Genomic DNA, 27,294 nt, shown 5'->3' on the forward strand with positions numbered 1-27,294 from the left:
CAGAAACACGCGACAGAAGAAAGACAAAAAAGGGAAAGAGGAAAGGGGAAGAGAGAGAAGAAGAAAAAGAAAAAATGAGTTATCAAGTTAGGTCACGGGTGTTCTGAAGTTTGGAGCATTTTACAATGTAGTGGAAGAGGAAGGCATCTACAGAGACGAAGCCAGGACTAAGATTCATACAAGGAAAGTTGTGTATTAGAGAGGATTCAACAAGACGGCGACTGTTGAAGTTGGAAGTAGGGAAGACAGTTTTAGCAGAAGACCAGTCTATAGGATGGCTGTGATCTCTGACGTGACAGAAAAGAGCATTGTTAGTGTCGGCAAGCCTGATACTATTTTTGTGCTCCCTAAGTCTGTCAGAAAGAGATCAGCCAGTTTCTCCAAAGTATTGAAGAGGACAGGAGGTGCAAGAAATAGAGTAGACACCTACATTTCCGGTCTTTCTAATCTCAACAATACTCTCCGTCCCTTAGACATCAAGCTTACTTTCCGCCAGACTAACACTCTTCGCACTAATCTCGTTCATACCTCTCCTCCCTCTACAGATGTTCCTGGTGTCTACTCTATTTCTTGCTCCTCCTGCCCTCTTCAATACTTTGGAGAAACTGGCCGATCTCTTTCTGACAGACTTAGGGAGCACAAAAATAGTGTTAGGCTTGCCGACACTAACAATGCTCTTTTCTGTCACGTCAGAAATCACAGCCATCCAATAGACTGGTCTTTTGCTAAAACTGTCTTCCCTACTTCCAACTTTAACAGTCGCCGTCTTGTTGAATCCTCTCTAATACAAAACTTTCCTTGTATGAATCTTAGTCCTGGCTTCGTCTCTGTAGATGCCTTCCTCTCCCACTACATTGTAAAATGCTCCAAACATCAGAACACCCGTGACTTAACCTGATTCCTCATTTTTTCTTTTTCTTCTTCTCCCTCTTCCCCTTTCCTCTTTCCTTTTTTTGTCTTTCTTCTGTAAGTGTTTCTGTTCCTTCATTATTTATTATTTTATCACTTCCCCTTCCCCCCACCTCTGTGCACTTGCTCTCCCTCTGTGGGCACCTAGCTCCCTTGCAGTGCTCCCCTTTCTTTATATTTGACTGGCTCCTCCTCCTCAGTTCCCAACTACTACCACTACTACTACCACTACTACTACTACTACTACTACTACTACTACTACTACCACCACTACTACTACCACTACTACTACCACCACTACTACCACCACTACTACCACCACTACCTCTTCCTGCCTATATATAGCTGTCCTGCTCCACTTCTGGTTAGTGAGACTTTGTAAATGGTCCAAGTCGGACCGAAACGTCGTCATAAGCTCCTCTCTTCTATGTGCGGGTTATTAGTATAACAAGCGGCTTTCTATATAGTAGTATGTCACTGATGTCAGTTAGGCCTGTATACCTTGTACATGTACTTGTAGTAAATAAAGATATTATTATTATTATTTCTATTATTATTATTTTCTCAGTTGTTGGGTTATCTTACCGAAACTTGGGCAATGTATGATGGAAAGATACTTAACGTACACCAAAAATGAAAGAAATCAGACCATAAATAGCCGAGTTCACTTCTCAGCCATTAGCGGCTGCTTAGCGGTATATTTTTGTGCGTTTTTTATGGTTATACGTGTATTCTCGTTTTTTTCGGTCTCATTTGATAGAATAGAAGATATATTACAGAAATAGATATGAATTTGATTGCTTTCACGATGAAAAGTACCTTGAAATTGCGCTCACAGTAGCGGAAATGTTCTATTTTTTAGTGATGCTCAAGAGTAAACATGACGTCACCGTCCAATACCTGTCCGCCTGCCAGTCCAAATTCCAATACGCAGTCAAGAATGGGTTGACATTATTTATTTATGGGTTAACATTATTTATATGGGTTGACATTACAGTATTTATTTATTATTTACTGATGGGTGAACATAGACAACAGGTGTGAAGAAACACACCCAATGTTTCTACCCTGGCTGGGAATCGAATATTTACCAAAAATCATATATGGCTAACCCAGGCTTTACAAATGAATCCCATTCTGATTTTTATTCACAATGAATTTTTATTCACACCAAAAATAGAAGATTTACTATTATGCAATATTGCAATAGCTGTATAAATAATATCAGTACATTCCTGAACACACATTAGATCCACCAGCTGATGCATGTTGGACTGTGACATTTGTTTACTCTTGAACATCAGAAAAAAAATCGAACATCCCTTCATTTTTGAGCTGGCTGGCTGGCTGGCTGGCTGGCTGGCTGGCTGGCTGGCCGGCTGGCCGGCTGGCCGGCTGGCCAGCTGTAGTCTTAATGTAGAGTGAGAGGCGAGTAAATAAGATTAAATGAATAAACGAGAGAGAGAATGAGAGTGTAGAAGGTTCGCGAGCTTTATAAACAAACTAGTTGTTGCTGTTACCAGCTCGGACATGAATGGTTTTTGTTCACTCTGTCAAGCCGACTGGAAAAACATCTCATATTTATGTTAATTTGTAAGTTTATATGTTACATAGCATTTTTATTATATAATTTTGAAAAAAAAATCATAGATGGATTAAGCAAAATGTCTATATTAACGTTTCATACACATTTAATGCGCCGCAGAGTGATTATTATTTTGTTAATATTTTTTTTTTTTTTCAACAAGTCGGCTGTCTCCCACCGAGGCAGGGTGACCCCCCAAAAAAAAAAGAAAGAAAATCCCCAAAAAGAAAATACTTTCATCATCATTCAACACTTTCACCACACTTGCACATTATCACTGTTTTTTGCAGAGGTGCTCAGAATACAACAGTTTAGAAGCATACACATATAAAGATACACAACATATCCCTCCAAACTGCCAATACACCAAACCCCTCCATTAACCCTTTCAGGGTCCAAGGCCAAAATCTGAAGTCACGCACCAGTGTCCAAGAAATTTTGAAAAAAAAAAAAAAAAAATTATTTTTTCTTGAAGAATTAAAGAGCATATTTTTGTGAAGGTAATAAAACAAAAAAAAATAAGAATCTGATCAGTACTTACCGAGATACAGTGCCAAGAAGTTTATAGAAAATGATGTGGTGGCAACATCGACGAATTCCACATACGCGTATTATATTATTTTGTTGTTTTTTCTTTTCTTTTCCAATTTTTTTCTATTCCTACTAACATTTGGGGCCTGAGAGACCAATACTGTATATAATTGATATATATAAACTCACTGTATTGAACACAATAACCGCACTAAAGTTATTATCATATTATTGTTTACCACTGTTTTTTATTACAATAAACATGCACAAATATTGTATAATACTAATGTTCTATCATTTTATTATTTTTATTTTTTTTTTTTTTTATTATCACACTGGCCGATTCCCACCAAGGCAGGGTGGCCCGAAAAAGAAAAACTTTCACCATCATTCACTCCATCACTGTCTTGCCAGAAGGGTGCTTTACACTACAGTTGTTCTATCATATATTTACATATTTACAATCACTGGACATGGTTTTAGAACTGCTGGAGCTTGTGGAACTCCTTGAAACAAGGCACCATGCACAGCGGCACCTTACATTCCTCACACATAAACCGAGTGTCTTTGCGTCTTTGTTGCCGTCGTTTTGTTTGTGCACAGACAATGCATCTCTTCTGAGCAAATTTCTTTTGAGTTGAAGGAAGCTGTATTATGAAATGATCACCTTCTCTCCTCAAACGCTTGGGTATATCCTGAGGAATTCGAGGACCATGTTGTATTGCAGGTGTTGTTACCTGGTACTTCATTATGAGTTGTCTGACAACAGACAAACAAAATTCACCATACGGTGGTCTGTTACCAGTCTTTATTTGGTACATATTATATGCATTGAGCATTGAAATGTCCATGAGATGGAAGAAAAGTTTCATGTACCACTTGTAACTCTTACGAACACAGTCAACAAAACCAATCTGCATGTCACACTTGTCAACCAGGCGCATGTTTTGTGTATAATCAATCACTGACACTGGTTTTCGAATACGTTCATTAGTCACTCGATCAACTTTGCCACTGTCTTGCATTTCATTACGGTGAATGGTTGTCAACAATGTGACATCTCGTTTGTCATGCCACCGTAATGCCATGATGTCATTGGCAGTAAACACCTGCACGTCATCACCACGAACACCTGCGTTGAGCCTGGGCATATGTTTACGATTAGAACGCACTGTGCCACACACATCTGTCTTGTTCACTCGCATGAAATCACTGAGTAATGGGCTTGTGTACCAGTTATCGGTATATAATGTATGCCCCTTACCAAGATAAGGTGCCATCATGTTTCTCACTACGTCACCTGAGATACCCAATAACATCTTGGTATCTTTCAATGTTTTACTACCCGTGTATACAACAATATCCAACACCAGGCCACTGTCACAATCACAGAGTACAAACAGTTTTATACCAAAGCGGTTCCTCTTGCTCGGTATATACTGCTAGAATGACAGTCTACCTTTGAACAAAATCAAAGACTCGTCAATTACAAGATTCTTGAATGGATAAAAGTATATCCTGAACTTTTGTTTGAGATACATGAAAACATTTCTAATCTTGTATAACCTGTCACTTCTGTCAGGCCTGGTTTTGTCAGAGAAGTGCAACATACGTAACAGTAAGATAAACCTGTTCACTGGTATTATTTCACTGAAGACCGGGGTAGAAATTAGCTGATCTGTGGACCAGTATGCTTTTATATTATGCTTATAGACGTGAGGCATAAGCATTATTGTTGCAAAAAGCAAATACATTTCTGCAACAGTCGTCTCTTTCCACCGGTGTAGTCTTGACTGTGGTGATAAGATCGTATTTGCCATGGTGTACTGAAAATACTTATTACTCTCCCTGGCAATAATTTCCATCAATGGCTGGTCAAAGAATAATTCAAAGAATTCCAGTTCATTGGCCGTGGTTCCAAGGGGACAGGTAGGTAGAATTCCACTTTGAGAGTCATCAAAGTGGTGAGGCTTGGGAACAAAATTGGGATTTTGCTGCCAATCCCACATACGGTTTTCTGGTGGATACTGGACATCAAAGGCTGGTTGTACGGGTGGTTGTGGTTGTGGCGGGCTGGTGGCTGACGCTCCGCTTTGTCCTTGAACTGACGAGTCAGCAGCATGGGTCCCCGCGTGGCACGGTGAGTCACGCATGGCGGTGCCACTACCACCACCAGCACCACTAACACCATCCACTGATGCCTGTGGCTCATCCATGCCAAGTGTAGCCACATCATCCTCACTATCACTACCTAAAACGGGTGTAGGGCCACGGGACGTACTCCGGGATGTACTCCGGGATGTACTCCGTCCCCTGGGCACAGCATAGGGTACACTACCCGAGCGCATACGGCGGCGAACATACCGACGCTTCACTGGTGAATATGATTCCTCACTATCACTACTCGAATGATCGTCGAGCGCAATAAAATCACAATCCACGTCAGAATCATCGTCATTACTAAAGTCAGAGGCCTGGCCATGCGAAAATGTTAGTTTTCTCTTACGTTTAGGAACACCCGACCGTGAGTCACGAGTGCCCACACCAGAGGTAGAAGGTCGAGGACCGTCGGGGTTTTCTGCACTATTATTGATATCCTGGTCATTATTTTCCATCACTAACTTATCAAAGCCGTAGAATTCGTCTTCATTTCTACTTCCATCAGTGTCAGAACTATCAGACAGGAAGAGGAGAGTCCCAATTTTCCGGGGAGTGAGAGCTGACTTGCGACGAGGCATGGTGAACAAGGGTGACTGAGCCAGCATTCCCATTCTCTCACATGTAGGCCTATGTGCGCTTTCGCGCTAAATTTGATGGCGCTAGAATTTTGGCGTAGATCTACGGTTTGGACACTCACCGTAAAGCCGTAGATCTACAGGACGGACCCTGAAAGGGTTAAAGTGCAGGCATTGTACTTCCCATTTCCAGGACTCAAGTCCTACTATATGAAAATAACCGGTTTCCCTGAATCCCTTCACTAAATATTACCCTGCTCACACTCCAACAGATCGTCAGGTCCCAAGTACCATTCGTCTCCATTCACTCCTATCTAACATGCTCACGCACGCTTGCTGGAAGTCCAAGCCCCTTGCCCACAAAACCTCCTTTACCCCCTCTCTCCAACCCTTTCGAGGACAACCCCTACCCCGCCTTCCTTCCCCTATAGATTTATATGCTTTCCATGTCATTCTACTTTGATCCATTCTCTCTAAATGACCAAACCACCTCAACAACCCCTCTTCTGCCCTCTGACTAACACTTTTATTAACTCCACACCTTTTCCTAATTTCCACACTCCGAATTTTCTGCATAATATTTACATCACACATTGCCCTTAAACAGGACATCTCCACTGCCTCCAACCGTCTCCTCGCTGCTGCATTTACCACCCAAGCTTCACACCCAAATAAGAGTGTTGGTACTACTATACTTTCATACATTCCCTTCTTTGCCTCCATAGATAACGTTTTTTGACTCCACATGTACCTCAACGCACCACTCACCTTTTTTCCCTCATCAATTCTATGATTAACCTAATACTTCATAAATCCATCCGCCGCCACGTCAACTCCCAAGTATCTGAAAACATTCACTTCTTCCATACTCCTCCTCCCCAATTTGATATCCAATTTTTCTTTATCTAAATCATTTGACACCCTCATCACCTTACTCTTTTCTATGTTCACTTTCAACTTTCTACCTTTACACACATTCCCAAACTCATCCACTAACCTTTGCAATTTTTCTTTAGAATCTCCCATAAGCACAGTATCATCAGCAGAAAGTAACTGTGTCAATTCCCATTTTGAATTTGATTCCCCAAAATTTAATCCCACCCCTCTCCCGAACACCCTAGCATTTACTTCCTTTACAACCCCATCTATAAATATATTAAACAACCATGGTGACATTACACATCCCTGTCTAAGACCTACTTTTACCGGGAAGTAGTCTCCCTCTCTTCTACACACCCTAACCTGAGCCTCACTATCCTCATAAAAACTCTTTACAGCATTTAATAACTTTCCACCTATTCCATATACTTGCAACATCTGCCACATTGCTCCCCTATCCACTCTATTATATGCCTTTTCTAAATCCATAAATGCAATAAAAACTTCCCTACCTTTATCTAAATACTGTTCACATATATGCTTCAATGTAAACACTTGATCTACACATCCCCTACCCACTCTGAAACCTCCTTGCTCATCCGCAATCCTACATTCTGTCTTACCTCTAATTCTTTCAATTATAGCCCTACCGTACACTTTTCCTGGTATACTCAGTAAACTTATTCCTCTATAATTTTTACAGTCTCTTTTGTCCCCTTTCCCTTTATATAAAGGGACTATACATGCTCTCCGCCAATCCCTAGGTACCTTCCCCTCTTTCATACATTTATTAAACAAAAGTACCAACCGCTCCAACACTATATCCCCCCCTGCTTTTAACATTTCTGTCATGATCCCATCAGTTCCAGCTGCTTTACCCCCTTTCATTTTATGTAATGCCTTACGTACCTCCCCCACACTTACATTCTGCTCTTCTTCACTCCTAAAAGATGGTATACCTCCCTGACCAGTGCATGAAATTACTGCCTCTGTTTCTTCCTTAACATTTAAAAGTTCCTCAAAATATTCTCGCCTTCTACCTAATACCTCCATCTCCCCATCTACTAACTCCCCTACTCTGTTATTAACTGACAAATCCATACTCTCCCTAAGCTTTCTTAACTTGTTTAACTCACTCCAAAATTTTTTCTTATGTTCATTAAAATTTCTTGACAGTGCCTCTCCCACTCTATCATCTGCTCTCCTTTTGCACTCTCTCACCACTCTCTTTACCTTTCTTTTACTCTCCATATACTCTGCTCTTCTTATAACACTTCTGCTTTGTAAAAACCTCTCATAAGCTACCTTTTTCTCTTTTATCACACCCTTTACTTCATCATTCCACCAATCACTCCTCTTTCCTCCTGCCCCCACCCTCCTATAAGCACACACTTCTGCCCCACATTCTAATACTGCATTTTTAAAACTATTCCAACCCTCTTCAACCCCCCCCCCCCACTACTCATCTTTGCACTAGCCCACCTTTCTGCCAATAGTTGCTTATATCTCACCCGAACTTCCTCCTCCCTTAGTTTATACACTTTCACCTCCCTCTTACTTCTTGTTGCCACCTTCCTCTTTTCCCATCTACCTCTTACTCTAACTGTAGCTACAACTAAATAATGATCCGATATATCAGTTGCCCCTCTATAAACATGTACATCCTGGAGCCTACCCATCAACCTTTTATCCACCAATACATAATCTAATAAACTACTTTCATTACGTGCTACATCATACCTTGTATATTTATTTATCCTCTTTTTCATAAAATATATATTACTTATTACCAAATCTCTTTCTACACATCTTCAAGACCAGTAACACACTCTTAATGATTTTAATGTGTAACTACATGCCAGCACAGGTGCAAGATGTGGAGTTTAAAAGAGTTAGGTTCATATTTTATTCATCCTAGTGTATATCAGGTCTTTATGTTATTTATATTGTTTATGTCATATTAAATGAACTGTGATATATAAATATGCTGTAGAGCTGATATTAGCGTCATATTGAAGATGTGACAATTCTGCATGTTTATATGCTATGTAACATATTTCTTATATATTTTTTAAGAAAATATCATAGATGAATTAATAAAAAAATCTATATCGACATAAAATTAGATATTTAATGTGCCCAAGAGTGATTATTATTACATAATAGAGAGATGTGCTCATGGAGAATGTAAACAAACCGGGTGGTGCAAGCCGTATTTGAAAGACCGCTTGCCGTATTTGAAAGACCACTTGCCGTATTTGAAAGACCGCTTGCTGTATTTCAAAGACCGCTTGCCGTATTTGAAAGTTCTGGTCATAATTTGAGATTGCCGTATTAGCAGAACACCATAAGGCGAAACGCCGAAAAGCAGGGCTCTACCGTAACTAAAAAACATATGAAAACACACCTCAAAGTCGCTGTTTTAATCCAAAAATAGAGTCGCAGTTTTTTCCTCATTATGCACTGTGTGCTGCAGGATTTGTTTTATGTGGTGCACACTTACCACATAGATATATTCTCTCATATCTAGACTCAAATTTACCACTTACAGCTTATCTGAGTGAGCTGAGCTCATGGTGTAGAACTACAGCATGGACCTTGGCTTCAAAGCCGTAGAACTACAGGACGGACCCTGAAAGAGTTAAGATGCAAAGAGAAGGAGCCCAAGGACAGCATTTTTTCAGTCTCAGGTGTAAGTAGAAAGCACTAGACAAAGCAGATGTGGAAGTTAACAGGATAAACAATTTCAGTTATAGGTATGTTTGGGCCTTAGAGGTCAGAAACCAGTAAAGCTGGTTGGTAGGAGTTCAGAGGAAGAGCTATGAGCCCTCTCTCAACCCCTACAAACACAACCAGGAGAGTGTAACTAGTTAAGCACCTACAACTGTCATTTTGAATATTTGGTTGTTCATATTTTGAAAATCTGGTTTGCAGCATAATGGCTCAAAGAGTTATGAGGGCAGTTTGCATGAAACAGGATGTACGTTACTACTACATGTATTTGCCAATTACTGATTTAACCCTTTTGAGGTCAGTCCTGTTGTACTACGGCTATGAAGCCAGTGTCGATCCCATAGTACTAGACCATGAGCTCAGCTCACCCAAATTTAACTCTCACTCAGCTGTGAGAGGTAAATTTGGGCCTAGATACAAGACAATGGGTCTATGCAGTAAGTGTGCACCACATAAAAAAAAAATCCTGCAGCATGCAGTGCATGAAAAAAACTGAACATCATTCTGGCATAAAACAGTGACTTTGCAGTATATTTTCGTATGGTTTTTATGGTTGTGTTCTCGGTTTCTTGTTCTCATTTGACGGAATGGAAGATATATTACAGAAATAAAGATTAATTTGATTAATTTCAGGACTGTAAGTATAGTTTGAAATTTAGCTTAAAGCAGTGGAAATGTTTGAATTCTACCAATGTTCAAGAGTAAACAAATCATGTCACGCGTCCAATACACATTACCCGGTGGGTCTAATATACGTTCATGAATGCGTTGATATTTCATCTGGTTCCTAGATGATGGCACACTAGCAGGTACAAAGGAGTCTCTCCTACATGATCTTACACAGGTAATGACACAGGGACAGGAAATGGGTCTCAACCTGGATCCATCCAAATGTGAAATCATCTCAGTTAATCAACAAGTGATAAATGCAGTGAGATCAAAACTGCCAGGTGCAGCAGTCATTGCCCCCACAAACAGTGTCTTGCTAGGAGCACCTCTGGGAAGCAATGCCATTGACACAATTCTCAGGAAGAAATTGGAAGAGTTAAGGAGAATGGAACAACGAATAGGCAATCTGGACACCCACGATGCCTTGTACCTTCTCACAAAGTGCTCGAGTCTGCCCAGGTTGACATATTTCCTAAGATGTACACCTTCATATGATAACCCTATACTGCACGAATATGACAGTATCCTGAGGCAGATTTTTACGAAAGTACTTAACCTTACTCTAGAAGACGGGCAGTGGAACCAAGCTACACTTCCAGTCAGTCTAGGAGGCATTGGTGTCAGCAAGTCATCACAGATTGCACTACCTGTTTTTCTGTCCTCATGTATTGCATCCAGAGGGCTTGTAGCAGCGATTCTCCCTGAACATCTTAGGGACAAGATTGGAGTCCAGGACCAAAAGTTCATTGACGGAGCCATGATCTGGGTTAATCTAACGGGCTCTGAAACCAGACCTGCCCCCCCCAACAACTACAAACAATCGCACTGGGATGGTCCAATAGTGGAAAATATAGCCTCAACAATGCTTCACAGTGTGTCAGGGAAGGATAGAGCCCGCCTCCTGGCAGTGAGAGCACCTCATGCAGGGGATTTTCTGTTGGCTGTTCCCAACTCCAGCCTTGGTACACGCCTCGACCCACAGACCATCCGCATCGGTGTTGCCCTTCGACTTGCCATCCCTATTCTCACCGAACATAGGTGTATTTGTGGCAGTGAAGCAGCAGACCGATTCGGGTACCACGGTCTTGTGTACCATAAGTCCGAGGGAAAGATTGCAAGACATGAGGAGGTTAATAACATTATCAAGAGGAGCCTCACAACAGCCAGATGCCCAGCAGTAAGGGAGCCACCCCAGCTATGCAGATCTGATGGCAGCCAGAAGCGTCCAGATGGCATCACCCTTCAAGCCTGGACAGATGGGAAGCAGGTGGTGTGGGACTATACATGTGCATCTACCTTGGCTGATACCTATCTCCAATACACCAGGGAGGAAGGAGGGGCAGCTGCCAGCTTCAGGGAGTCCCAAAAGTCTAGAAAATATAGAGAACTTGCCCATCATTATATGTTTGTTCCCATAGGCTCAGAGACCCTTGGCTCATGGGGAAAGAATGCATCTAAATTCCTTAAGGAGCTGGGAAAAAGACTCATCAGGGTAACTAGGGATCCCAGGGCAGCTAGTTTTCTGTTCCAGTGGCTCAGTGCGGCTGTTCAAAGGGGTAATGCCTGCTGTATTTTGGGCACACGCCCCAGCTCTGAGGAGCTGGACGAGATTTTCGCCCTATAATCGGTGATACACACGTAACAACATGTACTGTATATGCCACCTTTATATCAACAATGTATCTCTTAAATCAAAAAATTACAATAATGTTGCATAACAGTAAATTTTTTTTTTTGTGTTAATAAAAGTTCAAAATGGAATTCATGTGTAAAGCATGGAAACTTAACTAATGAACAGAGAGAATGTTATTTTAGGGCAAGGAATGCCTGCACTGTTTATTCAAGACCCTATTCTGAAACTGGAATATTTTGAAATTTGTGAAATTAGCCAGATTACCAATTACTGATCACTATTGGGTAGTCAAAACAGTTGATTGGGCAATTTCTTGTGCTCAATCAATAAAATGGAAGACATACTAGCAAAACAGCTAAGAATTTGGAAAACTGGAACAATATAATTGGCCTAAATGGAGGAAATCGTCAGTGGGTAAATATCACTGACACAGCAAAATTTGCGAAGGCATAATTTGTCAGTTTTCCACCAAATTTTGCACTTTTTGTTTTAGTACCTTCAGAAAAAGATTCTCTACTATTTCATAAAAAAAATATTTTTCTTTTTTTAAGTTTTGCAACCCTGAGAACAAGTTTGAGAGCAGGGGTCGTCACCCTAAAAGAGTAAATTTCACTGTACTAAAATTATTTTATGTAATGGTACACACTCCAACATTGTACAGCACTTAGTTATTTCAGTCTGGATGACAAGTTGATGAGGATGTCATATGTGATAGAAGGCCAAGATGTTAGTAATTGATCAATTTCTGCCTCTCTTTCAAATAGATGTCTTCAGATGCTGTCAGGCAGCACTGTTCATGCATGCCCAGTACCCACCTTCTCTTACTCTATTAGACACACTGATGTTGTATTAGGGATAGCCATGGCAATTCTTTATACTACCTCTAACATACTCTCTCCATTCCAAGCTGAATTATCCCAGAACCCTCAATGACAGTGTGCATGCCTACGAAGAAGCTACACCGACAGTGACAGACTGAAAAAAAGCTTGGATTAGGGAACACCTGACAGATAAATTTCAGGATTGTGAATATAACTAGCAAATTTCCATAAAGATCAGGTACTAGGCACCATGCTCAAAATAATTAAGGGCTCTTCCTTGTAAAAAAAAAATAAAAACATTAATTTTTGTAACACTCATGTACTGTACTTTCTTGAAAAAAATTATTTTTATTATCTTTTTTACATTATGGCCTTCTCCTGCCAAGGATGGCTGACCCAAAGAAGAAAGAATATTCACCCACTGCCATCTTTCCAGAAGCATGTTGACATCAAAATTAGACTACCTCTCTGACTGCAACAACCCCACCCCCCACAACTCCAGGACTTAAGTCCAGCTAATGAGTTTCTCTGATTCCCTTTAGGTTACCTTGATGACACTGCAACAGCACATTACTCCATATTATTATTATTATTATTATAATCAAAAAGAAGCGCTAAGCCACAAGGACTATACAGCACATTACTCCATAAAAATTACTTGTTTCCACTTCGACCTAACATGCTCACACAAGTCTGTTAGATCTTGAAGCCATTAGCAATCAAAATCTCCTTTACTTTCTCATTCACTCTCACTCTCAATTCTCTCTCACTCACTCACTCACTCATTCTCTCTCTCTTTTTTTTTTTTTTTAATTACACAGGATTTGACAAGGTTAAGGATCCCTAGCTTTATTGACAAGCTATTTACAGGTTAAGGATTCCTAACTTTATTGGCAAGCTAAGAGCTGTTACCTACATCAGCTCATTTGAAAGCATTTTTATTGTTATGAGACATACAAGTAGGGGACAGGATGAAGTTAGAGCCATCTGTGGGCCAGCATTTTCATTTGATCAATTGACTTTATCTCGGTGACATCATTATGGTGTACGAATGTGTTCCATACTCGAGTCATCCTGGGTATATAGGATCTCAGATGGAGTGATGTTCTGGAGAACGGTAGAGCCAGAGTGAAGTTGCTGCTTTCTGCCCATCTCGTGGCATAAAAGCTTGTTTCATGCTGTCCTCGAAGTGGATCCAAGTGTGGTACTTTGACAATATTGGTGTTGTACATAACAGTAAGGGCACCCACATCTCTCCTGTGTTGAAGGCTCTGCTGAAATGACAGATCTATCCAGGATGGATCCAGGCGAGAGATGAGACGTCTTGCTCTGTTCTCTATTCTGTCAAGCAGTCGCAGATGAGAGGGGGGGAGGCAAACCAAGAAAGTGGAGTATACTCAAGGTGTGAGCGTACTTGTGCCTCGTACAGAATCTTGCAACCCCTACTGTCAAGCAGATGCAAGATACGGCAAAGTGCTGTAAGCTTCCTGGTTGCCTTGTTTGCAAGTTACAACATGGTTCTTTATGGTCAGTTTGGAGTCAAATTTCACCCCAAGGTTATCAACTTCTTCTCCAGGTGCCAACACCCTCTCATTCATTCTCTCTCATTCTCCCTCTCTCACTCTCACCCTTCCTGGGACAACCCATACCCCTCCTTCCTTCAACCCCAGATTTTTATATTAATATTAACTGGAGCAAGAGCAAGGGGCTAGTAACCCCTTCTGTATAAATTACTATATGTAAAACAAAACTTCATAGTTTTCTTCCTTTTCAAGTTACCCTGCCTTGGTGGGAGATAGCCGGAATGTTGAAAAAAAAAATAATTATTAAATGTATCATTACTAGTCTGTTGGTAAACCATACCCCCGGCCGGGATTGAACCCGCGGTCATAGAGTCATAGTTGTCAATTCATTTGCACCAATCTTCACTGATGGCTGTAAAATTATAAGGCTAGAAACTGAACATGACAGTACGAGACTACAAAAATGACCAGAAAACTATAAAAAAAAAAAAAATGGTCAAACAAGTGACTAAAACAGTTCAACCCTCAGGAAATGCAAGGTAATGAAACTGGGTACTGAGAAATGGAGAGCAAAAAAATACAGTACCAACTGACTAGGAATAAATGAGTAAAACGAAGATATAGTAATAATCCTTACATCAAATCTGAATAGAACAGAAAAAGAATATCAACAATGGCAAATGCTGAGCTGGCCATTATAAATCTAAAGAAAAACTATTTGCAGCAACCTTTACCACTTGTCTGCTATAAATACGTAAGTACACAAGGGTAGTATTGAACATCATATCAAACACGAAAGTTCAAAAGTATGCATCCAGGTTAATATCATGCTGAGCTACAAGTAAAAAAAAAAAAATTAACTATATATACTGTATTTGGAAGAACACAAAACAATATAATAATTACATGCAAAATACCCTCAATACAAAAAAAAAAAAGCATTAACAAGACAAGATCTTGACCAAGAGAACAAAAATTGAAAATGTACACAAAACCAAGCCACAGAGACTTCAGGAAACACTTCAACTTCAACATACAAGTAGTAAAGGAATTGACATGAGCTAGACAATGCACTCCAAAATAACTTCATGTGTAAGATTGAACGGAAATAACAGATTTACTTATTAATCATTGTGACTTTGTAAAAACTTACTGCTAGTTTTAGAACCAGCTTGCCACAGGTTTGAACCCAACTACAATCATTAAGAAGGTGGAGCTAATTGATATTACTAAATCAAAATTAAAGACGTAGACAAATAGCTAACTGCAAATACATAATTACTGCCAACAATGAAAATATATTCCTAAACTGTCAATAGAGCATATTTAAATGACACAAGGGTTAGTTTTACAAAGGAAATAACATTAACATTTGTTATAATAAGAACTGTAACAAATATTAACCTGCATGTCCTTACCTTAACATTAGCACAAAATGGATGGTAACACTGGCCACACTGAGCACAAGCAATGAGACGACCTTCTTGATCTTGTCCGAATGCCCCACACATGGCACAAACATCTTGTTCAAGACAGAATTCATCATCAGTAGATACGAGAATAACTTTATTCTCTTCACCTTCCTCCTTTCCAGAACTATGATTGGACTCCATCACCTACATAAGAAAACCAAAGGACAATTAGAAAGCAATGAGACAAAGCAAACAATAAAAATGTATCTCAACTGCAAATTTAGCCCTCATTAAACATCACAAAGAAACAAGCAAATTAATCATAAGATCAATACACAATAGTTTTCTTCTAAAGCTGAGGGGCTATTCAATAGATAGAAAACACTGCAAACACTGTGGTCCATATATGTACTAGGAATTTTTCACAGAACTTTATAAAAGACAAATAAGAAGAACATGGAAGCTTCATAGACAGATATTTGCCTACTTGGATTTTACAAGGGTAAAGCACAGGTGAAAAATGATAAATAGGGGGAGGGGGGGATCTTTAATTGAATTATGAAATAAAAAAAGGATAAATTATACGAAACATGGTATAAGGTGCAAACAGCAGTTAACTATATTACTAGATAAATGGTAGATGGGCAAACTTCTAGATGTGCATAATTTATAGGGGGGGTGACACATGCCACATCATTCAATAGGTAGCAACAGCAAGAGTAAAAAGTAGGTGGAGAACAAAGAGAATGACATCAGCAAGATAGAAGTAAAAGTTAAAATGAACGAAACAAAAGAGAAGGCAGTCAGAGGATGATAAAAATACCTATCCAAGGAAAGAAGGGCTAAAGAGAGTACAGATAATGAGGTGGTGGTCAGTAGATTTTGGAATCCAGTACTAGTGTATGCATCAGAATTCTGCGAGTTTAAGAAGGTTGGTGTAGGAGAGAAGAAGCATGATTGATGGAATGATGAGATAACAGGGAGAAAAAGTTAGCAAATGAAAAGTTTTTACGAAGTAGAAGTGATATATGAAAGGCAGAGTATAAGGAGAGAAAATGAGACTTAAAAGAGTGGTGCAGGACTGTAAAAAGGAGCAGAGAGAGAATGAGAGAGGTTTTATCAGTATATTTAGCTGAGAATAAGAAAAAGTTTTAGCAAGATTAATACATTAAGAAAGTCGACTTGGCAGTTAAGAACAAAAGTGGGGAGATGGAGATGCTGGAAAGATGGAGGATATTTTGAAGAGCTACTAAAAGTTAATGAAAGGAGGTTGTGATTTCATGCACTCGTCAAGAAGAAGCAACATCTCAAAGGAGAAATAAACAAGTGTGAGAGAACTGCCTGAGGCAGTGGGTAGAATGAAAAGGAAAAAAGCAGTTGTGACACATGGAATTAAGACTTGACTGTTGCAACCCCAAATCCTGAAGTGTCTCCTGGTGTCACAAAATATTTGAGAAAAAAAAAAAAAATTTCTTAAGAAATGATAGAGAATCTTTTCCCGAAGATAACGACTGCAAAAGTACGAAATTTGACGGAAAACTTACGGAATTACGCTCTCGCAAAGTTAGCGATCTCAGCTTCATTTACGCATCGGTGATTTTGCCCACTTTGAGCCCTATTTTCAGCCAATTCCATTGTTCCAGACCACCAAACTCAAAGCTATTTCTTTAAAACTCCATTTGTTCTATCGATTGAGCACAAGAAATTGCTCACGTACCGATTTCAACTGCCCAATGAAGTCAGAAATTGGCAATGTGGCCAAAGTCTCAAAGTCAACCATTTTAATCCAAATCACAGTCAGAGTTTTGTTTTTCTCATTATGCACTGCGTGCTGCAGGATTTTTTTTTATACTGTGCACACTGACCACACAGACCCATTCCCTAGCATGTGGGCCTACCAGCTTTCTCCTGCTTGATTTGAAGCCGCTAAAGTTTTTGAGTATACACCTACCATCCGACTTACGACCTGCTCGACTTAAGACCACTCGACTTATGACCGTATTTTTTTATGCCAAATTTCTGGGAAATAAACAACTATTTGTGTTGTACACAGTGTTTATCCTAAACCTTACAGTATAAAATACAGTACTAACAACATAAAAAGTAAAGTAAAACATGAAATACCAAAATAAAACAAAAAAATAAAGTCATTACAAAAATGTTTTGTTAATATTCAGTAGTAAATTTCAACTTACGACCATTTCGACTTACGACCGGTTTCTCAGAACCGAACTCGGTCGTAAGTCGGATGGTAGGTGTATATACGTGAAACACACTGGCTCATAAGATGTTTATATACGACCAAAACAGTCAAAGGGTTAAAAGCAGATTGGGATATAATTTTTGAAGGACTGGTATATTTATTCTTTCTTTTGGGTCACCCTGCCTTGGTGGGAAACAGCAGACGTGTTTAAAAAAAACAAAAATACAGTACATGAAAGAAGTGAAGGTATGTAAGGAATGGCAGAGAGCATGACAGCTCGTTTGCATAAAGAAAATGAGACCCCAAGGGTAAAAAATTTTTAATTTTCATATTTTTGATGTTACTGCTTTCAGAAAAAGATAGTATACTATTTTAGAATTTTTTTTTTTTTAATTCCCGACATTGTCAGCACACTTAATTTCAGGGGTCCCGACAATGAAGGGGCTAATAACAAGTGTAAACATTTGTAAAAGTAACTTGCCTGAAGAGAAATATTTTGGTAGTTGAAATAACCTCTGTATCCACGTCCATTGCCTCGACCTCGGCGAACTGGAATTGTTTGCCCTCGCTTTTTTGAACTGGAAACTGCCTTCTTTCCCACTCCATACTTTTCACCAGCACCTCCTCGTAATCTTGGAAGAAATCCACCTCTCTTAGCTAAGCTCAGGGGTTTTCCACGAGAACAGAAACTACTCTGAGGTTTGGGAACAGAAGAGAGATCTTCAGATTTACCCTCTGATGTTAAATCTGTATCATTGGAATCCTCAGAATGAACTGAAGATTCTGGAGGCCCATCACAACTGTCATCTTGAGCTGTCAAAGAGGAACACACATCAACTGAAACTAAATGAAGTCGAACAATGCACCTAAAATATCACATGTATGAATACAGAACAGGAAAAAAAATGCACTTTAAAGAAAACTTATTTAAAAGATCCAAACGAATTTATTCTGAAGCTGTTCTATTCAGGTAAAAGATATTTCAAAGCTCCAGACATTCATTTTACTTTACATTCAGTAAACAATTCCTATAACCCAAATTCAACTGTGCTACTTAATTCCATGTAACACACAAACAAAACCACAAAAACAAACACACACACACAAACACACACACACACACACAAAAGGGGTTTATTATATAATTTTTTTTTTTTCAACAAGTCGGCCATCTCCCACAGAGGCAGGGTGACCCAAAAAAAGAAAGAAAATCCCCAAAAAGAAAATACTTTCATCATCATTCAACACTTTCACCTCACTCACACATAATCACTGTTTTTGCAGAGGTGCTCAGAACAACAGTTCAGAAGCATATACGTATAAAGATACACAACATATCCCTCCAAACTGCTAATATCCCGAAACCCCTCCTTTAGAGTGCAGGCATTGTACTTCCCATTTCCAGGACTCAAGTCCAGCTATATAAAAATAACAGGTTTCCCTGAATCCCTTCAATAAATATTACCCTGCTCACACTCCAACAGATCGTCAGGTCCCAAATACCATTTGTCTCCATTCACTAATATCGAACATGCTCATGCACGCTTGCTGGAAGTCCAAGCCCCTCGCCCACAAAACCTCCCTTACCCCTTCCTTCCAACCTTTTCGAGGATGACCCCTACCCCGTCTTCATTCTCCTACAGATTTAAATGCTCTCCATGTCATTCTACTTTGATCCATTCTCTCTAAATGACCAAACAACCTCAACAACCCTTCTTCAGCCCTCTCACTAATACTTTTATTAACTCCACACCGTCTCCTAATTTCCACACTCCAAATTTTCTGAATAATATTTACACCACACATTGCCCTTAGACAGGACATCCCACTGCCTCCAACCGTCTCCTCGCTGCTGCATTCACAACCCAAGCTTCATGCCCATATAAAAGTGTTGGTACTACTATACTTTCATACATTCCCTTCTTTGCCTCCATAGATAACGTTTTTTGACTCCACATATACCTCAACGCACCACTCACCTTTTTTCCCTCATCAATTCTATGATTAACCTCATACTTCATAAATCCATCCACTGACACATCAACTCCCAAGTATCTGAAAATATTCACTTCTTCCATACTCCTCCTTCCCAATTTGATATCCAATTTTTCTTTATCTAAATCATTTGATACCCTCATCACCTTACTCTTTTCTATGTTCACTTTCAGCTTTCTACCTTTACACACACATTCCCAAACTCATCCACTAACCTTTGCAATTTTTCTTTAGAATCTCCCATAAGCACAGTATCATCAGCAAAAAGTAACTGTGTCAATTTCCATTTTGTATTTGATTCCCCATAATTTAATCCCACCCCTCTCCCAAACACCCTAGCATTTACTTCTTTTACAACTCCATCTATAAATATATTAAACAACCATGGTGACATTACACATCCCTGTCTAAGACCTACTTTTACTGGGAAGTAGTCTCCCTCTCTTCTACACACCCTAACCTGAGCCTCACTATCCTCATAAAAACTCTTTACAGCATTTAATAACTTACCACCTATTCCATATACTTGCAACATCTGCCACATTGCTCCCCTATCCACTCTATCATATGCCTTTTCTAAATCCATAAATGCAATAAAAACTTCCCTACCTTTATCTAAATACTGTTCACATATATGCTTCAGTGTAAACACTTGATCTACACATCCCCACTCTGAAACCTCCTACCTCATCTGCAATCCTACATTCTGTCTTACCTCTTAATTCTTTCAATTATAACCCTACCGTACACTTTTCCTGGTATACTCAGTAAACTTATTCCTCTATAATTTTTACAATCTCTTTTGTCCCCCTTCCCTTTATATAAAGGGACTATACATGCTCTCCGCCAATCCCTAGGTACCTTCCCCTCTTTCATACATTTATTAAACAAAAGTACCAACCACTCCAACACTATATCCCCCCCTGCTTTTAACATTTCTGTCATGATCCCATCAGTTCCAGCTGCTTTACCTACTTTCATTCAACGTAATGCCTCACGTACCTCCCCCACACTTACATTTTGCTCTTCTTCACTCCTAAAAGATGGTATACCTCCCTGGCCAGTGCATGAAATTACCGCCTCCCTTTCTTCCTCAATATTTAAAAGTTCCTCAAAATATTCTCGCCATCTACCTAATACCTCTATTTCCCCATCTACTAACTCCCCTACTCTGTTTTTAACTGACAAATCCATACGTTCCCTTGGCTTTCTTAACTTGCTTAACTCGCTCCAAAATTTTTTCTTATTTTCATTAAAACTTCTTGACAGTGCCTCTCCCACTCCATCATCTCCTTTCCTTTTGCACTCTCTCACCAATCTCTTCACCTTTCTTTTACTCTCCATATACTCTGCTCTTCTTACAACACTTCTGCTTTGTAAAAACCTCTCATAAGCTACCTTTTTCTCTTTTATCACACCCTTTGTACTTCATCATTCCACCAATCACTCCTCTTTCCTCCTGCCCCCACCCTCCTATAAGCACGAACTTCTGCCCCACATTCTAATACTGCATTTTTAAAACTCATCCAACCCTCTTCAACCCCCCCACTACTCATCTTTGCACTAGCCCACCTTTCTGCCAATAGTCGCTTATATCTCACCCGAACTTCCTCCTCCCTTAATTTATACACTTTCACCTCTCTCTTACTTGTTGTTGCCACCTTCTGCTTGTCCCATCTACCTCTTACTCTAACTGTAGCTACAACTAGATAATGGTCCAATATATCAGTTGCCCCTCTATAAACATGTACATCCTGGAGCCTACCCATCAACCTTTTATCCACCAATACATAATCTAACAAACTACTTTCATTAGGTGCTACATCATACCTTGTATATTTATTTATCCTCTTTTTCATAAAATATGTATTACTTATTACCAAATCTCTTTCTACACATAGCTCAATTAAAGGCTCCCCATTTACATTTACCCCTGGCACCCCAATCTTACCTACTACTCCATCCATAACATTTTTACCCACTTTAGCATTGAAATCCCCAACCACAAGTACTCTCACACTTGGTTCAAAACTCCCCACGCATTCACTCAACATTTCCCAAAATCTCTCTCTCTCATCTACACTTCTCTCATCTCCAGGTGCATATACGCTTACTATAACCCACTTTTCACATCCAATCTTTATTTTACTCCACATAATCCTTGAATTAATACATTTTTAGTCCCTCTTTTCCTGCCATAGCTTATCCTTCAACATTATTGCTACTCCTTCTTTAGCTCTAATTCTATTTGAAACCCCTGACTTAATCCCATTTATTCCTCTCCACTGAAACTCTCCCACCCCCTTCAGCTTTGTTTCACTTAAAGCCAGGACATCCAGCTTCTTCTCATTCATAACATCCACAATCATCTCTTTCTTATCATTTGCACAACATCCACACACATTCAGACTTCCCACTTTGACAATTTTCTTCTTCTTATTCTTTTTAGTAATCTTTACAGGAAAAGGGGTTACTAGCCCATTGTTCCCGGCATTTTAGTTGACTTTTACAACACGTATAGCTTACGGAGGAAAGATTCTTATTCCACTTCCCCATGGATATAAAAGGAAAAGTAATAAGACCAAGAACTATTAAGATAAAATCTAAGAAAACTCATATGAGTGTGTATAATAAACATGTACATGTATGTGTAGTGTGACCTAAGTGTAAGTAGAAGTAGCAAGACATACCTGTAATCTTGCATATTTATGAGACAGACAAAAGACACCAGCAATCCTACCATCATGTAAAACAATTACAGGCTTTCGTTTTACACTCACTTGGCAGGATGATAGTACCTCCCTGGGTGGTTGTTGTCTACCAACCTACTACACTATATAGTACACTATAATTATAAGCAACAGCATAGATAACTGTTGTAATCAGTGAAAGAACATACATACAACTTACTGGTGCGTGGTGACTGACTCGGAGACGCAACTATCCTATTACAACTGCTGCATACATATTCATATGAGTGATCAGCATTCCACTTGGTCTGAATTACACTGAGGTCAGCATCAATATCACACATACTATGGACATGCCTGATGGAGAAATTGCAAATTACCACAAAAGTTTTAAGTATACAAAAGCACTCCGACAACTTTAAAGAGAAAAACTAAGTTTTTTTTTTGAGGCATATTTAATATGTTCTCTGAGACTATAGGTTCCTAGCATCACTACTAGTGATACCTCTATTCAAGTTAAACTTTATAATATTACATGAGCAGTCAATATTCAATTTCAAATTTTGCTATGAACACCATTTTACTTTTTAGCACTTGCTCAACTCTCACCTCAATATTGGCATATGTATTTTAAGTACAAGAGGAGAGTTATTAAATGGAGAGTTAGAGGTATCAGGAAGATGAAGGGAATATTTTGAGGAATTGCTAAATGTTGATGAAGATAGGGAAGCTGTGATTTCGAGTATAGGGCAAGGAGGAATAACATCTTGTATTTTTGAGGAGGAGCCTGTTGTGAGTGTTAGGGAAGTTCGTAAGGCAGTGGGTAGAATGAAAGGGGGTAAGGTAGCAGGGATTGATGGGATAAAAATAGAAATGTTAAAAGCAGGTGGGGATATAGTTTTAGAGTGGTTGGTGCTTTTATTTAATATATGTATGAGTGGGTGAGATGTTATCAACAAATTTTGTTGAAAATAAGAAAAAGTTTTGGAGTGAGATTAACAAGTTAAGAAAGCCTAGAGAACAAATGGATTTGTCAGTTAAAAATAGGAGAGGAGAGTTATTAAATGGAGAGTTAGAGGTATTGGGAAGATGGAAGGAATATTTTGAGGAATTGTTAAATGTTGATGAAGATAGGGAAGCTGTGATTTCGTGTATAGGGCAAGGAGGAATAACATCTTGTAGGAGTGAGGAAGAGCCAGTTGTGAGTATGGGGGAAGTTCGTGAGGCAGTAGGTAAAATGAAAGGGGGTAAGGCAGCCGGGATTGATGGGATAAAGATAGAAATGTTAAAAGCAGGTGGGGATATAGTTTTGGAGTGGTTGGTGCAATTGTTTAATAAATGTATGGAAGAGGGTAAGGTACCTAGGGATTGGCAGAGAGCATGCATAGTTCCTTTGTATAAAGGCAAAGGGGATAAAAGAGAGTGCAAAAATTATAGGGGGATAAGTCTGTTGAGTGTACCTGGTAAAGTGTATGGTAGAGTTATAATTGAAAGAATTAAGAGTAAGACGGAGAATAGGATAGCAGATGAACAAGGAGGCTTTAGGAAAGGTAGGGGGTGTGTGGACCAGGTGTTTACAGTGAAACATATAAGTGAACAGTATTTAGATAAGGCTAAAGAGGTCTTTGTGGCATTTATGGATTTGGAAAAGGCGTATGACAGGGTGGATAGGGGGGCAATGTGGCAGATGTTGCAAGTGTATGGTGTAGGAGGTAGGTTACTGAAAGCAGTGAAGAGTTTTTACGAGGATAGTGAGGCTCAAGTTAGAGTATGTAGGAAAGAGGGAAATTTTTTCCCAGTAAAAGTAGGCCTTAGACAAGGATGTGTGATGTCACCGTGGTTGTTTAATATATTTATAGATGGGGTTGTAAGAGAAGTAAATGCGAGGGTCTTGGCAAGAGGCGTGGAGTTAAAAGATAAAGAATCACACACAAAGTGGGAGTTGTCACAGCTGCTCTTTGCTGATGACACTGTGCTCTTGGGAGATTCTGAAGAGAAGTTGCAGAGATTGGTGGATGAATTTGGTAGGGTGTGCAAAAGAAGAAAATTAAAGGTGAATACAGGAAAGAGTAAGGTTATGAGGATAACAAAAAGATTAGGTGATGAAAGATTGAATATCAGATTGGAGGGAGAGAGTATGGAGGAGGTGAACGTATTCAGATATTTGGGAGTGGACGTGTCAGCGGATGGGTCTATGAAAGATGAGGTGAATCATAGAATTGATGAGGGAAAAAGAGTGAGTGGTGCACTTAGGAGTCTGTGGAGACAAAGAACTTTGTCCTTGGAGGCAAAGAGGGGAATGTATGAGAGTATAGTTTTACCAACGCTCTTATATGGGTGTGAAGCGTGGGTGATGAATGTTGCAGCGAGGAGAAGGCTGGAGGCAGTGGAGATGTCATGTCTGAGGGCAATGTGTGGTGTGAATATAATGCAGAGAATTCGTAGTTTGGAAGTTAGGAGGAGGTGCGGGATTACCAAAACTGTTGTCCAGAGGGCTGAGGAAGGGTTGTTGAGGTGGTTCGGACATGTAGAGAGAATGGAGCGAAACAGAATGACTTCAAGAGTGTATCAGTCTGTAGTGGAAGGAAGGCGGGGTAGGGGTCGGCCTAGGAAGGGTTGGAGGGAGGGGGTAAAGGAGGTTTTGTGTGCGAGGGGCTTGGACTTCCAGCAGGCATGCTTGAGCGTGTTTGATAGGAGTGAATGGAGACAAATGGTTTTTAATACTTGACGTGCTGTTGGAGTGTGAGCAAAGTAACATTTATGAAGGGATTCAGGGAAACCGGCAGGCCGGACTTGAGTCCTGGAGATGGGAAGTACAGTGCCTGCACTCTGAAGGAGGGGTGTTAATGTTGCAGTTTAAAAACTGTAGTGTAAAGCACCCTTCTGGCAAGACAGTGATGGAGTGAATGATGGTGAAAGTTTTTCTTTTTCGGGCCACCCTGCCTTGGTGGGAATCGGCCGGTGTGATAATAAAAAAAAAAAAAAAAAAAAAATGTATGGAAGAGGGTAAGGTACCTAGGGACTGACACAGAGCATGCATAGCTCCTTGGTATAAAGGCAAAGGGGACAAAAGAGAGTGCAAAAATTTTAAGGGAATAAGTCTGTTGCATTCTCCATTGGGAAGTGGAACAGAATTTTTCCTCTGTAAGCCATGCGTGTTGTAAGAGGCGACTAAAATGCCGGGAGCAAGGGGCTAGTAACCCTTTCTGTATAAATTACTAAATTTAAAAAGAGAAACTTTCGTTTTTCTTTTTGGGCCACCCTGCCTTGGTGGAATACGGCCGGTTTATTGAAAGAAAGAAGTCTGTTGAATATACCTGGTAAAGTGTATGGTAGAGTTATTATTGAAAGAATTAAGAGTAAGACAGAGAGTAGGATAGCAGATGAACAAGGAGGCTCTAGGAAAGGTAGGGGGTGTGTAGACCAAGTGCTTACAGTGAAACATATAGATGAACAGTATTTAGTCAAGGGTAAAGATGTTTTTGTGGCATTTATGGATTTGGAAAAGGCATATGACAGGGTACATAGGTGAGCAATGTGGCAGATGTTACAAATGATGTAATAGGAGGTAGGTTACTGAAAGCAGTGAAGAGTTTTTATGAGCATAGTGAGGCTCAGGTTAGAGTATGTAGGAGAGAGGGTGATTATTTCCCAGTAAAAGCAGGCCTTAGACAAGTATGGGTGATGTCACCATGGATGTTCAATATATTTATAGATGGGGTTGTAAGAGAGGTGAATGCCTGGGTGTAGGCAAGAGGTGTGGGGTTAAAAGATAAAGAATCTAACACAAAGTGTGAGATGTCACAGTTGGTCTTTGCTGATGACACTATGGTTTTGGGAGATTCTGAAGAGAAGTTGCAGAAGTTCGTGGATGAGTTTGGTAGGGTATGTAAAAGAAGAAAATTAGAAGTGAATATAGGAAAGAGTAAAGTGATGAGAATAATAAAAAAATTAGGTGATGAAAGATTGGATATCAGATTGGAGGGAGAGAGCATGGAGGTGGTGAATGTTTTCAGATATTTAAGAGTGGACGTGTCAGCAGATGGGTTTATGAAAGATGAGATGAATCATAGAATTGATAAGGGGAAAAAGGTGAGTGGTGCACTGAGGAGTCTGTTGAAACAAAGAACTCTGTCCATGAGAGTATAGTTATACCAATGCTCTTATATGGGTGTGAAACACGGGTGATGAATGTTGCAACAAGGAGAAGGCTGGAGGCAGTGGAAATGTCATGCCTGAGAGCAGTGTGTGGTGTGAATATAATGCAAAGAATTCATAGTTTGGAAATTAGGAGGAGGTGCAGGATTACCAAAAGAATTATCCAGAGGGCTGAGGAGGGGTTGTTAAGGTGGTTTGGGCATGTAGAGAGGATGGAAGGAAATAGAATGACTTCAAGTGTATAAATCTGTAGTGGAATGAAGGCGGGGCAGGGGTTGGCCTAGGAAAGGTTGGAGGGAGGGGGTAAAGGAGGTTTTGTATATGAGGGGCTTGGACTTCCATTCGCTCTTATCTAGCATGCATGAGCATGTTAGATAAGAGCAAATGGAAATAAATGGTTTTTAGGACTTGACATGCTGATGGAGTAGAGCAAGGTAACATTTATGAAAGGGTTCAGGGAAACTGACAGGCCGGACTTGAGCCCTGGAGATAGGAAGTACAATGCCTGCACTCTGAGGGAGGGATGTTAATGCTGCAGTTTAATAACTGTAGGGTAAGCATGCCTTTGGCAAGACAGTGATGGAGTGAATGATGAAAGTTTTTCTTTTTCAGGCCACTCTGCCTTGATGTGAGACAGCCTATGTGTTAATAAAATAAATAAATAGTTTGTCAGATAACCAAAACTGCTCTTCCAACAATGCTCCCACGGTACAGAGCAACATTCCAACATTTATGAAAACATCTCAGAATGGGTACTAGTCTCTTGTCAGGTTTATGACTTGTAAATTTCTTACAATTCTGAAACTTACAAAAATATA

At 39.7% G+C, this 27,294-nt stretch overlaps 1 protein-coding gene across 1 annotated transcript in view; it reads right to left on the minus strand.

Moving 5' to 3' along the window:
- LOC128703308 (histone-lysine N-methyltransferase 2C) overlaps positions 1-27,294 on the minus strand; it is a 394,589-nt gene that overhangs the window by 359,232 nt on the left and 8,063 nt on the right. The window contains 3 exon segments of the mRNA XM_070085312.1: positions 15,437-15,634; positions 18,115-18,446; positions 22,539-22,675. Of these exon segments, the coding sequence (XP_069941413.1) occupies positions 15,437-15,634; positions 18,115-18,446; positions 22,539-22,675 (667 nt within the window).

This window comes from Cherax quadricarinatus, chromosome 15, assembly GCF_038502225.1.
Source record: "Cherax quadricarinatus isolate ZL_2023a chromosome 15, ASM3850222v1, whole genome shotgun sequence".
Taxonomy (NCBI): domain Eukaryota; kingdom Metazoa; phylum Arthropoda; class Malacostraca; order Decapoda; family Parastacidae; genus Cherax; species Cherax quadricarinatus.